The sequence below is a fragment of the Piliocolobus tephrosceles genome, chromosome 11 (genome assembly GCF_002776525.5).
Source record: "Piliocolobus tephrosceles isolate RC106 chromosome 11, ASM277652v3, whole genome shotgun sequence".
NCBI classification, from domain to species: Eukaryota; Metazoa; Chordata; class Mammalia; order Primates; family Cercopithecidae; genus Piliocolobus; species Piliocolobus tephrosceles.
Genome location: NC_045444.1, coordinates 65,428,411 through 65,445,275, shown reverse-complemented (window position 1 = coordinate 65,445,275; position 16,865 = coordinate 65,428,411). Strand labels below are relative to the sequence as shown.

General features: G+C 37.4%; 1 protein-coding gene across 6 annotated transcripts in view; it reads left to right on the top strand.

Moving 5' to 3' along the window:
• Positions 1-16,515, top strand: part of ZNF385B (zinc finger protein 385B) — a 423,521-nt gene extending 407,006 nt beyond the window's left edge. For 5 of the 6 annotated variants that reach the window (XM_031936441.1, XM_031936440.1, XM_031936439.1 and 2 more), the window contains 4 exons: positions 11,725-11,970; positions 12,769-12,947; positions 13,524-13,625; positions 15,038-16,515. In XM_031936441.1, coding sequence (XP_031792301.1) covers positions 11,725-11,970; positions 12,769-12,947; positions 13,524-13,625; positions 15,038-15,256 — 746 coding nt within the window. In that variant the 3' untranslated portion in view covers positions 15,257-16,515. The remainder of the gene's footprint in view (positions 1-11,724; positions 11,971-12,768; positions 12,948-13,523; positions 13,626-15,037) is intronic. The other variant, XR_004229205.1, reaches the window with a different exon arrangement.
• The last annotated feature ends 350 nt before the right edge of the window (positions 16,516-16,865 follow it).

The following is a 16,865-nucleotide window of genomic DNA, read 5'->3' as shown; positions in this document are numbered from 1 at the left end:
TCCACATGGCTGGGGAGGCCTCACAATCATGGCAGAAGGCAAGGTGGAGCAAGTCATGTCTTACATGGATGTCACCAGGCAAAGAGAGAGCTTGTGCAGGGAAACTCACCCTTATATAACCATCAGATCTCATGAGACTTACTCACTATCACGAAAACAGCATGAGAAAGACCTGCCTGCATGATTCAATTACCTCCCTCTGGGTCCCTCCCACAACACATGGGAATTCAAGATGAGTTTGGGTGGTGACACAGCCAAACCATATCAGGTGGTATGCTTTCTATGGCATCATGTAACTTAGATATACAAAGATATTACCATCCATTCCCCTTTAGTCAACATGACATTCAAGAAGGTATATCTAAAACTAAGCATTCTTAGTCTAATATTCCTTAACACAGAAGAGCAGTAAGAGTACTGGCTCAGGGTTCAGGAAGCCTTTGTTTGAATCCATGCTCTACCATTTATTAATTGAATGACTACAGGCAAGTTGTTTGTTCTATTTAAGCCTTGGGGATTTTTCTTTTTAAACAATTTGGGTTATCATAAGACAACATTTAGAGAGTGAAAAGCATGCCACAACCTGGAAGATGACTTGTAATATGTGTATCTGACAAAGGACTCCTGTTCAGGCTATATTTAAAGAATTCCTATAAATCAATAATGAAAAAGCTAACAACCCAGTTTTAAAAGTGGGCTAAAGATATGAACAAACACTCACAAAATATACAATTGGCCAATAAAAAAATGAAAAGAGCTCATTATCACTAGCCATTGGGAAAATACAAATTAAAACCACAATAAGATACCACCACGCATCCACTAGAATGGCTAAAATCAAAAGGACCGACAATACTGATACCATGAATTAGACAAGATGTAGAACAATTGGAATTTTTCATACATTGCTGATAGAAATATATGTTGGTACAATCAGTTTGGAAAACTTTTCAGAATCTACTAAAGCTAGATATGAATATCTTGTGGCCCAATAATTCTACTGTGTATATATACATAACAAAAATGAGTATTTATGTCTACCAAAAAACACTTAAAAGAATGTGCATAGTAGAATTATTCAAAATGGCCAAAAACTGAAAACATTTTAAATTTTCATCAATAGCAAAATAGGTAAATAAATTATGGCATACTTATACAATGGAATACTACCCAGCAGTGAAAAAATATCCTTCTATATATAAACGAATCTTACAGACATAATGTTGAGTGAAAGAAGCCAGACACAAAATAAATATATTGTGTGATTTCCTTATATGAAGCTTAAAAATAGATAAAACTGATCTATGTTGTTTTTTTTTTTTTTTTTTTTTTTTTTTTGAGACGGAGTCTCGCTGTGTCACCCAGGCTGGAGTGCAGTGGCCGGATCTCAGCTCACTGCAAGCTCCACCTCCCGGGTTTACGCCATTCTCCTGCCTCAGCCTCCCGAGTAGCTGGGACTACAGGCGCCCGCCACCTCGCCCGGCTAGTTTTTTGTATTTTTTTTTAGTAGAGACGGGGTTTCACCGCATTAGCCAGGATGGTCTCGATCTCCTGACCTCGTGATCCGCCCGTCTCGGCCTCCCAAAGTGCTGGGATTACAGGCTTGAGCCACCGCACCTGGCCAAAACTGATCTATGTTAATAGAGGTGATTATCTTTGGGGGAAATCTCTACTGATAGAGGTTCAAGGGAGCTTCTGGGGTAGTGAAAACACTTGATCATCAGGTGTATCTACGTGATATTGTATCTATATACATACATTAAAATGTATTAAATTTATATATGTTATAATACATGCTATACCTCAATTAAAAGAAAAAGAAAAATGTTTAAAAGTACAGATAGTAACAATTTCTATCTCATTATAGTGTTTGAAAAATAAATTGCCGGGTGCGGTGACTCAAGCCTGTAATCCCAGCACTTTGGGAGGCCAAGACGGGTGGATCACGAGGTCAGGAGATCGAGACCATCCTGGCTAACATGGTGAAACCCCGTCTCTACTAAAAAATACTAAAAAACTAGCCAGGCGAGGTGGCGGGCGCTGTAGTCCCAGCTACTCCGGAGGCTGAGTCAGGAGAATGGCCTAAACCCGGGAGGCGGAGCTTGCAGTGAGCTGAGATCCGGCCACTGCACTCCAGCCCGGGTGACAGAGCGAGACTCCGTCTCAAAAAAAAAAAAAAAAAAGAAAGAAAAATAAATAAATTAGATAATGACTATAAATTCTTAAAATAGTGATTTGTCTATAGTGAGTGCTCAGTTACTATGAGTGGTTGATTTGTGATTATTATTGTTACGTTTACCATTATTGTAAGATATAATTGACTGGAACAGCCGTTAGGCTAGTATTTTTGCTCTGCATAAAGCAAATTTTCAAATAATGACTACAATACTGATTTTAGTTTTCAAGAACAATGCTTCAATCAACTTAACATTATTAGGATGTATAAAAGAAAGTTTATTATTATTGTAAAGTTTTTTACTTTAGTGTACAATGTTTTAACTCTTAAAATTGTAAGATTTAGGCTGGGTGCAGTGGCTCAAGCCTGTAATCCCAGCACTTTGGGAGGCTGAGACGGATGGATCACAAGGTCAGGAGATCGAGACCATCCTGGCTAACCCGGTGAAACCCCGTCTCTACTAAAAAATACAAAAAACTAGCCAGGCGAGGTGGCAGGCGCCTGTAGTCCCAGCTACTCGGGAGGCTGAGGCAGGAGAATGGCGTAAATCCGGGAGGTGGAGCTTGCAGTGAGCTGAGATCCGGCCACTGCACTCCAGCCTGGGCGACAGAGAGAGACTCCATCTCAAAACAAACAAACAAACAAACAAAAAACTGTAAGATTTTTGTTTCCTTTCAGAATAATAAAAAATTTTTAAATTACACTGAGATACAAAGCATCATTAATCTTATAAAACAATATACATCTGTTTTAGTGATAAAATAAAAACCAATCAAATTAACAATGAGATACCATATTATGTCTGTTGGATTGGTAAGGGCAATGGATAATTAGGCTGATAAAGGTACGGGGAAGCCACGATCTTTTATGACACTCCTAAGAGTATTCATTTGTATGACCATTCTGGAGGGCAATTTGGTATATGCATCAAAAGCTCAGAAATGTACACAATCTTTGTCCCAGCAATTTCTCTTCAAAGTTCATGTCCTGAGGAAATTATCAGATGAGTTTTCAGAGATGTCTGCATATAATACTGTTTATGTAACTGGTTTATTGAATGTATGAATTCAATGAGGTACAAACATGATAGCCTATACAGTGTTGCTTAACAATGCAGTGTTGCTCAACAATGCAGATACATTCCAAGACATGCATTTTTAGGCTATTTTGTCATTGTGCAAACATCATTCAGTGTATAGCACTCACACAAATCTAGGCAGTACAACCTACTACAGGCCTAAGCTAAATAGTTTACACCAGTATTAGTTCCTTCTCACATTGTTAATAAAGACATACCCGAGACTGGGTAATTTTTTTTTTTTTTTTTTTTTTTGAGATGCAATCTCACCCTATCGCCCAGGCTGGAGTGCAGTGGCACTATCTCGGCTCACTGCAACCTCTGCCTCCTGGGTTCAAGACATTCTCCTGCCTCAGCCTCCCAAGTAGCTGGGATTACAGGCACATGCCATCACGCCTGGCTAATTTTTTTTTTTGTATTTTTAGTAGAGACGGGGTTTCATCATATTGGCCAGGCTGGTCTCATACTGACCTCAAGTGATCTGCCTGCCTCGGCTTCTCAAAGTATTGGGATTGCAAGTGTGAGCCACTGCGCCTGGGTGAGACTAGATAATTTATAAACGAAAGAGGTTTATTTGACTCAACAGCTCAGCATGGCTGGGGAGGCCTTAGAAAACTTACCACCATGGTGGAAGGGGAAACAAACATGCCCTTCTTCACATGGTGGCAGCAAGGAGACGTGCCAAGTGAAAGGGGGAAAAAACCCTAATGAAACCATCAGATCTCATGAGAACTCACTCACAATCATGAGAACCAGCAGCATGGAGGTAACTGCACCCATGATTTAATTACCTCCCACCGGCTCCCGCCCATGACATATGGAGATTATGGGAACTACAATTCAAGACGAGATCTAGGTGGGGACACAGCTAAACCATATGAACTATTTAGCTCCTACACTACACACCTATATAGCAGGTTACTGTACTAAATACTGTAAGCAATTGCAACACAACGATAAGCATTTGTGTATCTAAACATAGGAAAGGTACCATAAAAATATTGTATAAAAGATAAGGATGGCATACCTGCATAGAGCATTTATCATGAATGGAACTTGTAGAGGTGGAAGTTGCTGTGGGTGAGTCAGTGAGTGAGTGGTGAATGAATGTGAAGGCCCAGGACATTCCTATACACTTACCATACTAGGATGTTACTGTAGACTTTATAAGCACTATATAGTTAGGCTACACTAAATTTATTTTTAGAAAATTTCTTTATTCAGTAATAAATTAACCTCAGCTTAATGTAATCTTTTTACTTTATAAACTTTAAATGTTTTTAAACTTTTGACTTTTTTGTAATAACACTTAGCTTAAAACATAAACACACTGCAGAGTGCTACAAAAATTCTTTATATTCTTATTCTCTAAGCTCTTTTCTATCTTTAAATTGATTTATTTAACTTTAAAAAAAACTTTTTTTATTAAAAACTATGACACAAACACCCATATTAGCCTAGGCCTACACAGGGTCAGGATCATTAATGTCACTGTCTTCCACTTCCACATCTTAACCCACTGGAAGGTCTCCAGGCACAACTACATGCATGGAGCTGTCATAAATGATGACAATGCCTTCTTCTAGAGTACCTCTTGAAGAACCTGCCTGAGGCCATTTTACAGATAACTTTAATTTTTTCATAAATGGAAAGAGTACACTCTAAAATAATTATTATAAAAAGCATAGTATAGTAAATATATAAACCAGTAACAGTCATTTATTATCATTATCAAGTATTATATACCTTACATAACTGTGTGTGCTATACTTTTATACAACTGGTAGCACAGTGGGTTTGTTCACACCAGAATCACCACAAGCACGTGAGTAATGTGTTACACTACAACATCATGACAGCTACCACACCTCTAGGCAATAGGAATTTTTCAGCTCCATTATAACCTTATGGGACCACCATTGTATATGCAGTCTATCATTGACTGAAATGTCATTATGTGACACGTGACTGTGTATTTTATTGAATCTCCCTTTCTCATTCCTCAAAGACATTGTCAAATATCAGAAAGTCTGGTCCTATTTGAAACTTTAGGCTCTTATCCAGTTGAACACTCCCGTTTTTCTGGCTCTGGTTGAACCATGAAAAGGGGCATGGTCTGCTCTTTCTTCCGTGTTCCATGCTTTCTGATTCTTGTGCTTTCCATTGTTAGGGATAAGAGGAGGAATTAGAGGAGAAAAAATGGCAAATGCTTTTGTACTTAATGACAGTTATGGTTGTCCTCTGAATGGCAGATGTCCAGATGCTGTCTGACTCTCAGGGACAATGTGTGAATTCTTCATAAGGTTGGTTCCCTGGCCTCTTACCCCTTCCTCAGCTTGTGCCACTAAAGGTCCACCCTTCAGCCTCTTGCTGCCAAGGTCCTAGTGATCAGACTTCTTATGTTGGGCACTAACAACATGATTTGAGCCAGGCCACCTTTCAAAGCATCCTATTGGCCCAAAGAAATCTTATTCAACCTTGACATGCCAAACTGAGATTATAGGTTCTTCTCCTTCTTACCTTTCTTGCTCCAACCCCATCTCCCTTCAACCACAAGTGAGGAACAGATTGCCAAGACCTGCAGTAATCTAACTAGGGAATGAAATCCCAGTGTCCCCTTCTTACCTGCATTTCTAGCTTTATTAGTTTGGGATTCAGAAACTCCCAACCAGACCAGAAATTCATGACTCCAGTGAGTCCTCCAATCTTCAGACTACTTTATAAGGCCTAGACAGGTGGGTGATAGGGTGCTCGTAGCTGGACCAGTTCTACTAAATCTTATGAATACCACAGGACTGTGTCGGGGGTTTCTGAGGAACTTTCTCTAACATGCTATAATACTAAATACTAGTTGCTTTCAATTCTCAGTTGTGTCCTTCATTGAGGCCACAGAAGTCTCATTCAATATGCTTTAAACATTAACAAAAGTGCAAACCAGAGATAACCAAAATATCAAAAGAAGATTGCTGAATAGAGTACATTCATATAAATAAATATAATTTGGTGTTAGAAATCTTAATCCAGTTCTGCATTTATTGACATGGAAATGTTCTTGATTTATTCCCAAGTGAAAAATATTAGTTACAGAACAGTATGCTTCTGTATATTCATATTTGCTATTATGTAAAAAATAGTATAGAGTAAAATATACCAAAATATCATAATGCTAGGTCAAAACTATTGCCTGTGAGCCAAATATTGCCTGCCACCTATTTTTGTAAGTAAAATGTTACTGGATCACAGCCATGCCAATGGCTGCTTTCCTGCTACAAAGCAGAGTTGAGTAGTTACAACAGAGACAGTATAGCCACAAAGCTTAATGTGTCTTCTGGAGCTGTATAGAAAAAGTTTACCAACTGTTATTGTAGATGATAGAATCATGAGTAATTTTAATTTTTTAAAATTTGTGTCTGACTTCATTTTTAAAATTTTCTGCAGTGAGCATACATTTATTGCATAAAATATGTATCTATTATTAAACCACTGAATCCTGATTAGAAAATCTTATTACATTGATAAAATTAAACTCAAAAGCAAATCTTACAAGTCAAATAATAAAAATTTGATTACAGCTTTCAAAGTTCTAATTCAAAATGTAAGACCTACATTGTAGGTAGAATATTAATTTTTTATTGTTTTTTAAATTAAGACCTATGAATGGACATGACTCTTCCATATGCCAACAGGATTGGTTTATTAAAACTTCTTTTTAGAGCTTCTGGTATGTTCTTTTTGTCTTAGCATATTAGTCTTCTGAGGCTGTGTTTGAGTAATGTAGTGCTAAGTTTGATGAATAAGGTGGATTAATTTGAGTAAAGATTTTGGAGTAAGAAATAAGGGTGATACATTTTGAAGACTGATTTTTTTTACATGGCTTATGAACTGGACATAAAAGGAGTATCAAAGGAAAGAGTTTTCAAGTGTTTGGAGCTTTGGAAAATAAATGAATCAGTATGGAACTTCCCAAGGACACTACTTTGAAGAAATAAATTCACTTGGATGCATAAATTATGTATATTTGTTACAACGAACAATTCTGATGTAGCTAAGCAAATTCTGCTTCAAAATCCTGTAGGATAAAACCTTATAAATGTGTTTGAGTAATCAAGAAATAATTAGGACAGTCAGAAAACCTGCTAATTAACATTAGGTGAGGGAATACTTGAAAATGGAATTCATCTTAACCAGAAGTTCCAGAAGACATGCATCTTTATTAAAAGAAACAGAAGTAAACAGTACATTAATTAAACTTTCAAATACACAAAGAGGTTTTTAAAATACCAGGAAGGAATGAGGAATAAAACAATGGATTTTCATTAAAATATCAAGCAATTAAGATGAGAAATAACAAAATTAGGCTTTGAAGTTTAGACGTTTGCATATTGAGAAAGAATGCCACTATTCAAATATATAAATATATCAGTGACTTTTCAAATTTTAGGATCTGTTTTATTGACTAGATAGTATCTATCCAATAACAGAATTTCCTGAAGAGTAAAATCATTTACACATTTCCAAAGTCAATATTTTTCCTTAATATTCTCAAAGATTAAGACTCTGGCCTATCTGAGAAAAAAATTTAAAACATAATTTATCTGAATTTTAGATCATGTAAGTGTTAAACATACCATACATCTCAATTTTAAAAGGGAAGTGTCTGCCCTTAGTATATATTTTAATAGTTTTAAGATATTCTCTGCCTTCTGGCTCAATTGACCTCTATAATAATATCTCCCATTGTGGGGAAAAGAAAAAGAGATCAGCCTGTTACTGTGTCTATATAGAAAGAAGTAGACATAAGAGACTCCATTTTGTTCTGTATTTGAGATGCTGTTAATCTGTGACCCTACCTCCAACCTTGTCCTTCCAAGAGACATGTGCTGTGGTGACTCAAGGTTTAATGGATTTTGGGCTGTGCAGGATGTGTCTTTGTTAAACAAGTGCCTGAAGGCAGCTTGCTGGTTAAAAGTCCTGCCCATCCCTGGGCAATGGAACATCTCAGTGTGAGACCCGATTGTATGCTCTGTTTACTGAGATAGGAGAAAACCGCCTTACGGCATAAGGTGGGACTTGCTGGCGAGACTTGCTGGAGCAATGCTGCTAAAAGGTTTATGGAGATGTTTGCATATGCGTATCAAGGCACAGCATTTTCCTTTGAACTTACCCAAGTCACAGAGATCTTTATCCATATGTCTTACTGCTAATTTTCTCCCTAAAATGATCCTATTGTCCTGCCACTCCCTTATCTTTAAGATGGTAAAGATAATTATCAATAAATACTAAGGGAACTCAGAGACCGGTGCCGGCGTGGGTCCTCTGTATGCTGAGCGCCGGTCCCCTGGGCCCACTTTTTCTTTCTCTATACTTTGTCTCTGTGGCTCATTTCTTTTCTCAAGTCTCTCCTTCCACCTAATGAGAAACGCCCAAACCTTGCCCACAGGTTTGGAGGGACACGCCACCCCTTCATCCCATTACACTAGTGGCCAGCTCTATGCTCAACTACCAAGTATTCACCAAGAAAACCCCAAGATTTCTAATACCTAGGTATTTCTTCATGTTTCTGCTTCTAACCATTCACTTCCCACTCATTTTCAACCCTATTCTATGCTTATCTAAATCTGACCTTCAAAACCTTCAAAATGCCACTTCCTCAATGAAAAATGTCTCGTTCTTCCCAAGCAGAAGTAACCATTTTCTGCTCTGTGCTCTCATGCCTCTTACCAGTTTCTGTTGTAAATTAGAGATCTTTGAATGACTGTCTCATTTCCTCCTGCTATGCTGTAATTTTCTCATAGTACATACTTACTTTATTTACTATTCTCTTTAGTGTCTAGCACATTGTCAGCAATTAACATATTATTAATATGTACTTGTTAATTCACAAATTACCTCTTTGAAAACAAGATATGAAAAGGAAGTATTTGGCCGGGCGCGGTGGCTCAAGCCTGTAGTCCCAGCACTTTGGGAGGCCGAGATGGGTGGATCACAAGGTCGGGAGATAGAGACCATCCTGGCTAACACGATGAAACCCCGTCTCTACTAAAAAATACAAAAAACTAGCCGGGCGAGGTGGCGGCGCCTGTAGTCCCAGCTACCCGGGAGGCTGAGGCAGGAGAATGGCATGAACCCGGGAGGCGGAGCTTGCAGTGAGCTGAGATCCGGCCACAGCACTCCAGCCTGGGTGACAGAGCGAGACTCTGTCTCAAAAAAAAAAAAAAAAGAAAAAAAAAGAAAAGGAAGTATTTTTCTTAAAGAAATAGGAACAGAGAAAATATATAATTTTATACATCTTCTCAGTATAACCTAAATCAAATGATTGTTGAACAGGATAGATATTTTCACTTACGCCAAATAAATATACTTTAAAAACTAACCTACAATTGTAAAACGAAGCAACTGCTATTTCACATCTAGGGTGACTATTGTATACTTTTATGTCACTAGTGATATATTAAGTCCTCCTTTTGTGCTGAAATAATAGTGTACCATAGACCGATCAGTTAGAGAAAACATCATGCTCATTTATGCCACTTACTAATCCATGTGACGTTATTTAATTTTGAAAAGGCTCAGTTTCCTCATCTTTAAGATAGGAATAATCTTTTTGAGCCTTACCTATTTCACAAGTTTTCTGTGAGAGCTAATAAGACAATGTAAGTCATAGCACTTTGTAAACTGTAAAGTTCTATATAAATGTAAGGGTTTATGAGGGACATTAGTATAGGGGATATTATTAGTAATATGAGAGAATGAGTGAGTCAATGACTGAAACAGTTCAGATTCTTTTAGATCGAATTCATATGAAATGCTTGAAGCAAGGAAAGATTTTGGTATGTAATAACTTTAATTTTCATCACAAGAAACTGAGTAATTCCAAATATTAAGATTACTGAATTATTTTGCTGCTTTATGAGTTCTGTAAGATTGCAAATTCAATCTGAGGGATCCTTATAGATGAGAGGGTTCCAGGCCTAAAATATTCTCCAATCTAATTTGCTGACTATTACCAATTAGGAAGAATGATTTTATGTCCTTCGCTCACACTGTAGAGGTCAGTTTAATAAAAGTCTAAGACCTTTTCCATCATATTTCATGTCATCCTGAAGTTTTAGTACACTCACTGAAAGGGAATATGGAATGTGCAACCTAAGGGTATAAAAGGATCTCAGCATTCATTTATTCTAAGTAACACCCAGATTTGAAATCCCTCCATAGCACCCTGGCTGTGTCTAGTCTCAACCTGAATGGATCCAACGGAAAAAAAAGGATGGAAATCAACTGCTGATTCCTAAATCAATTAGGCTTTTCTTTATATAATATTTTAGTAGAAATATGATCTCCCATCATTTGCAATGTCCTTAAAGCTTAGGTTTACCCATATACAGAACCTTGTAACATATACACAGAAACACACACCACATTGCTGTTACCTAGTCTCTCCTTCCCTCTTAGTCTTCTAGGCCAATGGTATACAATTCCAAATTAGCTAGAGCAATTAGCAAATATATTCTCAGATTTCATTCCCTTTCTCTCTTCATGAGAGTTAATCAGCATATCTATAGACATTTTCTAAAAGTACCAGCTCTACTAGGATTAAATGTTTGATGGATTTTGCTGTTGCTTACAAAGCCCCAGTTTTTTTCCCAAAGGAGTCACTGAACAGAGACTGTCTTGAATAGCAAATGAACCTCAATGAGTTAGATTCTGTTAAAGTCAGTCTGACTCTCATAGCCTACACATGGGCCTTGAGGATTATAAGCATTTAGTAGCTACATGATCAAACTGCCAAAGTGTCTTTAAATTACTTGGCTAATCTTCATATTGTGCTTATGGTTAATGTCATTATTTAAAACTTTTGATTTAGACTGGCAGTAATTAATAAGCATAATGAATGGAATCTTGGTCTCTTATATTTGGATAAATTGCATTGCCATCCACAGAGCAGCAAAAACTTAGCTAATCATAACCAAAATTAACCATGTTTCTTACATCCCACAATCCAAAGTTAAAATTTTAGCTTGGTATACAAATTAAAGTTTAACTTATCTCTGTCATAATTAAACATAAGTAGTCAAATGAAACTAACATGGCCTAATGGCTTATTTCATGTTACCTTCATGTCATGTAATTGTATCAGAGGGTAGGTGGTTTTGTTTAATAATAAAGATTTCTTTGTAGCATAATTTACAACTGAAGGATGTCAGATAGAAAGTTACCTGCTCCAAGTGGGAGAACAAAGTCATTTTTCATAAGTCATCCTTATCTTGGGATGACCTAATATCAAACTGATGGCATAGTGTTCTGTTTGATTTAAACATAGAGGTTGATTTAACCTTTATAAACTGAAATCTATGCTGCAATAAAAACTTCACATAAGAATCAAATTTCTATTTTTAATTCCTTTATGGTGATTTATCTTTGTTTATATGATATATGAGGCTTCAATAAGATCTGTCTGTGTTTCTCTTAGAAGATAAAGGGAAGTTAAAAGCCAGCAGTTCCAGTCAGCCGTCAAGCTCTGAAAGTGGCTCATTTCTCCTCAAATCTGGCACAACACCCCTGCCACCTGGAGCAGCCACTTCTCCCTCCAAGAGCACAAATGGAGCTCCCGGTACTGTTGTTGAATCCGAAGAAGAAAAAGCCAAAAAATTACTTTATTGTTCACTATGCAAAGTGGCTGTGAACTCCCTGTCACAGCTGGAGGCACACAACACAGGTTAGCAGCTATCTTTTGCATTTAAATAATGTTTATAATAAAACCCAACTTTTCCCATCAGAATACCATATCTTTTGTTGTTCAGACCTTAGGGTTGTTCAATGCTTCTCTACTTTTTTGATTCAAAAGAGTGATTTTAGAAGAGTATGATCATATGACTTTGCAACTAGCAAGACAAAAGCAGCTTGGAGATCAAACTTGTCCTATTCTTTATTTTCTTAAAAATATCTAATACTGTCCAAAACTCATTTTGATGAAGTGACAGAGATGAAGATAAATATTTACCCACAGTGTTCACTGCAATACACTTAAAAGAGAAAAAAAATAGAAACAACCGAAAGCCTACCAGTAGGGAAATACTGAATAAATTATAGTAACCCAATGTGATATATGTTAATCAGCCATTAAAACATAATGATCAGAAAATATGTACATGATTTGTTATGTGAAATTTTTAGGATATTTAATTAGTATGGTCCCCATTTTGAAAAAAATTTTTAGTACGTTAAAAAAAGAATCTCACAAGAAATACCCTAAAATGATAATAGTGGTTACCTCTGAGTAGTGAAAACATGAGTAATCTTTATTTTCTTATGTTTCTCTATATTTTCTGTATTATATACTCTTACATTTTTCCATTTTTTACAATAACGTGTTAAACTAAAAATCAGCATTACAGTGATCATTTAAAAAAAGCATTGGGCATTTTAGCCTGCAGGTAAACTTCTCAAGGATAAGAAAACAAAGAGCTTTGTATAATTCTTGGATAACTATTTAATATGCGTCTCTTTCTCTTAGGATCTAAACACAAGACCATGGTTGAAGCTCGTAATGGGGCTGGTCCAATTAAATCCTATCCTAGACCTGGATCAAGATTAAAGATGCAGAATGGCAGTAAGGGGTCAGGACTACAGAACAAGACGTTTCATTGTGAAATCTGTGATGTTCATGTTAATTCAGAAATTCAACTCAAACAGGTAACGTATCCTGAATTAGTAAACATTGTTGTTTGAGGACACCACTTGACTGTGTATCTTCTCATCTATAGAATGTTTTTTACCGTGCTCACAGTTAAGTTGACTAACTTTTGTAGGATGCAAACAATATGCAACATACAGGTGCTATGTGGAAGAAAAAGTCAGTATGAAATATTTGAGCATCTACTGTTACTATATGTCAGGTTCCAGGCTAGATGTTGGAGAGACAGGAACAGTAGTCACTGGAGCCTACAGTTGAGCAGGAGCTTCTGGTAGGGTGAGATGATAAGCCTGTCTTCCAAAGGCTCAAAATCTGAATAGAGAGAGAAACTCATCAGTAACAGTGTTAATACCAGGCAAAATCTGATAAGGGCTATAGAGAACAGGAGAGAGACAGAGAAGCATTACAATTGAGGGAGGAATAAGTCTTAATTTAGAAATCATAATGATTTTACCCACACCATCGTGGAACTATGGACCTAGAGTTGGCAATGGAGAAAATAGCTACCTAGAAATAAATTTTACATGGAATAAGACTCACATTTCAATTCAGCTAATGCATCAAACTTTTTTCAGCACATTTCTAGCCGAAGGCATAAAGATCGAGTTGCAGGGAAACCACTGAAGCCAAAATACAGCCCTTACAACAAACTCCAGCGGAGCCCAAGTATTCTAGCAGTAAGTTTACCTCACCTGCTCACCTGTTTTGTGGGGCAGCCTTGCTGGGTTGGGCAGCCACTGTGGGCAAGGAGGGCATAGAGTCTAATGGTCATGAAAGGTTTCGAATTTAAATAGCCCTCATAGACAGAAGTTTTAGATTGAACTGCTTAGCTCCTGCTATAGGACAACTTACTTAGAAAACAGAAACTGAACCTCTTTCACAGCTAATATGTTACTCTTTACCAAGTTATTTTCAAAAGACTATCCTCTTTAGCATATAAAGTAAAGGCTCAAGAACAAGGACAAATGATGCCTAAGGAATCCCGGGATGTTGAACTTGGAAAGACGGATTTCTTTCATAAAACAAAAATCCATTCATTTAATTTAGTATCCTCATGCTTTCTGTTTTTTTGTTTGTTTGTTTGTTTTTAATTTGGCATGAGAAGGTAAAGCAGTGTCTGTATGGTGTGCTCTCTCCATTCTAGCAGGCATGTTGGTAATTAGCCTGTTATGCTCTCAATATGTGCTATTTTCAGTGTCTTTGCAAAAACACCTAGGGACTCCAGCAATAAGTGTCATATAAATACCAAGATGGATAGATTTCACAATCTCCCTGGGACTGGGCCCAGTGCAGTGTTCAGTCTGAGGATGAAGCTAAACTTGTCCAGCTGGAGGCATTTTTGAGATTACCTTCCAGCTTCTCCAAAGCCTCTGTCTGATGCTGCAAGCAGGTGTTACCTGCATTAAGCAAATCCAGCTTGCAAGGCTCCTCCTGATTGCAAGAGAGAGAAATTAAGGATTGATTTCTTCACAGGAGGATTCCATCCTGGCATTCCGTTAAATAGCGAGTTTCTAGCCCACTTACAATCATTCTCAACAACAGAAATTTGATGTAGCTGTGATTTTTCAAGGAATACTCATTAAGTAGCCAGTGACAGAGGTGTGAACTGACTGTTTTCTTGACTCTTCAGGGTCCCTAAAGTACTGAACTCACTACTTAACTTCAATGCAGCTTATCTAAGAGAAGGGAAGGATCACACATAATCTTCAAAAACAAAACAAAACTCTCTAGGCCTCATCGTGGTTTAAGACAAGCCTGAATTTCGAATTGAACTTCATCACCTAAGCAGGAAACTTCTGGGCATGTTTTTTTCCTGGTGAGCAGCAGCATAAAATAGCTTTAGAATTTATTCAGACGGCCTTCCCTGTGCCCTAGCACACAGGAGCAAAGACCACCAAATAAAAGCAAGCTGTGCCATGAGCCACTGAAACCAGCATTGTGAACATAATCATTTCTCGACTTCTGAGGGTGAAGATTTTCAAAATTTAAGACTTCTTAATGTTGATGTTTTACTTATGAAAAGATACCTGTGGTGCAGTTACTCAAAAACAGTATCTCCACCCCATTCCTGGTTTTCTCCCTCCCTTAGGCAAAACTTGCATTCCAGAAAGATATGATGAAGCCTTTGGCCCCAGCCTTCCTGTCCTCACCTCTCGCAGCGGCAGCAGCCGTGTCCTCTGCGCTGTCACTCCCACCCCGGCCCTCCGCCTCGCTCTTCCAAGCTCCAGCCATTCCTCCAGCTCTTCTGAGGCCTGGACATGGGCCCATCCGCGCCACTCCTGCCTCCATCCTCTTTGCTCCGTACTAACGTCTGCAAACCCCAAGACGTTTGAGGCCAGTAGGAAGTTGAGAAAGAAAGCCACAAGGATTCAGCAATTTAAGCAGTTTGTGTTGCTGTACCCTCATTCACTCACAAAATGCAGCCTACCACCCAGCTCCCCAGTTCCAAAGAGAAACATATCACTAGATTCACGAGGGCTTTTAGAGACCGCTCCTATAATTTAGTAATCTGAGCAGCATAGGCTTTATCTCCCTATTTCCTCCCCGCCACCCCTCCCTCACCACCCCATTCAATTTGTGTATCTCAGATATTTGATTTCTTGAACATGTATTGGTAAGAAAGAAAATCATTCTCTATTTTTCCATGGGTATGATCTGGCTTAAAACAATATGGAATATTTTCCTGACAGACTTGAAAACTAGGATCTTCCTCAGATGTCTGTAAATAACTCTGGTATCCAACTGAGTGTATTCTAGTGTGGAACAAAAATCAATGAACACAAGTGCTTACTTGTGGATACCATCTTACCAACGGATCACAAAGTTCTCTTTTTGGTGTACTGTTGTTGACAGGGATTGTGTACTGTTTCGACCCAAGTACTGTTGTATCCTGTGTAGTACTAGATCTGTATCTCTTGTCTGAATTAAACATTTTTAGTTGCTGTGTAAATGTTAGGAAGCAAAGTAGCTTTGAATTTTCTCTTTAAGAGAACAAAAGATAATGTATTTTCTTTATTTCACATTTTATTTGGAGATATTTAAATGAAATAGAAAGCCATATAACATAGCTATAATTACTACCTGTTTGCTATTTTTGTTTAACTTATTTTGTAGCTTCCTCACTGGTTTGTGTTGCTAAGCAAACGTATACAAACAGAAAAAGAGCTTCCTAAATTGCACATTTTTGCACCTCTTGTGCATTCTGCAAGAAGACAATGAATCCATGTATTTCTATATAAGTATCTTCTTCATTTTTAACCTGTTTTCATTTGTAATGATGCTACATAATTTTGTGGCTCCCTAATGCAATAATGTACAGAAGATAAAAAATTTATAATTGAACAATTTGTCTTTCTGTTCACTGAATATATTGCAGGTCATGCTCCCATGCCCCCCTTTCTAAACCGATATCAACTAGACTGGAATGTTTGTGATATCAGGGGCAAGAGTTATCATAAAACAACAAAATAGAGTGAACTCTTTTAGAGCATCTATATCTGCAACCTGTAAATGGTAAAATGTCTGTGTATTTTTTTAAATGTACCTTTTCAATAAAAGTACAAAAAACAAAATCTGTTTGTATTTTCAATGTTTTTTTCTCCTGAGACACCTTCAATTTGAAATCATCTGATGAAAGACTTTTAGTAGGTGCAAAGATTGCTTCTTACATAGCATTTTTAGCTCTTGTTTGCAGCATATTTGTCATGTTTATTCATTACTGTTCACAGCATCTGCATGAGGTGAAATTTTACTGCCATTTTCTCTCTGAATCTCTAAGAAGTTGGGCCAAAGTTGTTGAGTTACCCAAAATCACAGTAGCAGCCTGCAAAAAACTTTGGACTAGAATTTTTTTTAACTTACTGTGGGTCCTCTAAATCTCTAGTTCATCTTTTATTGATGTCCATGGCATTTATGAT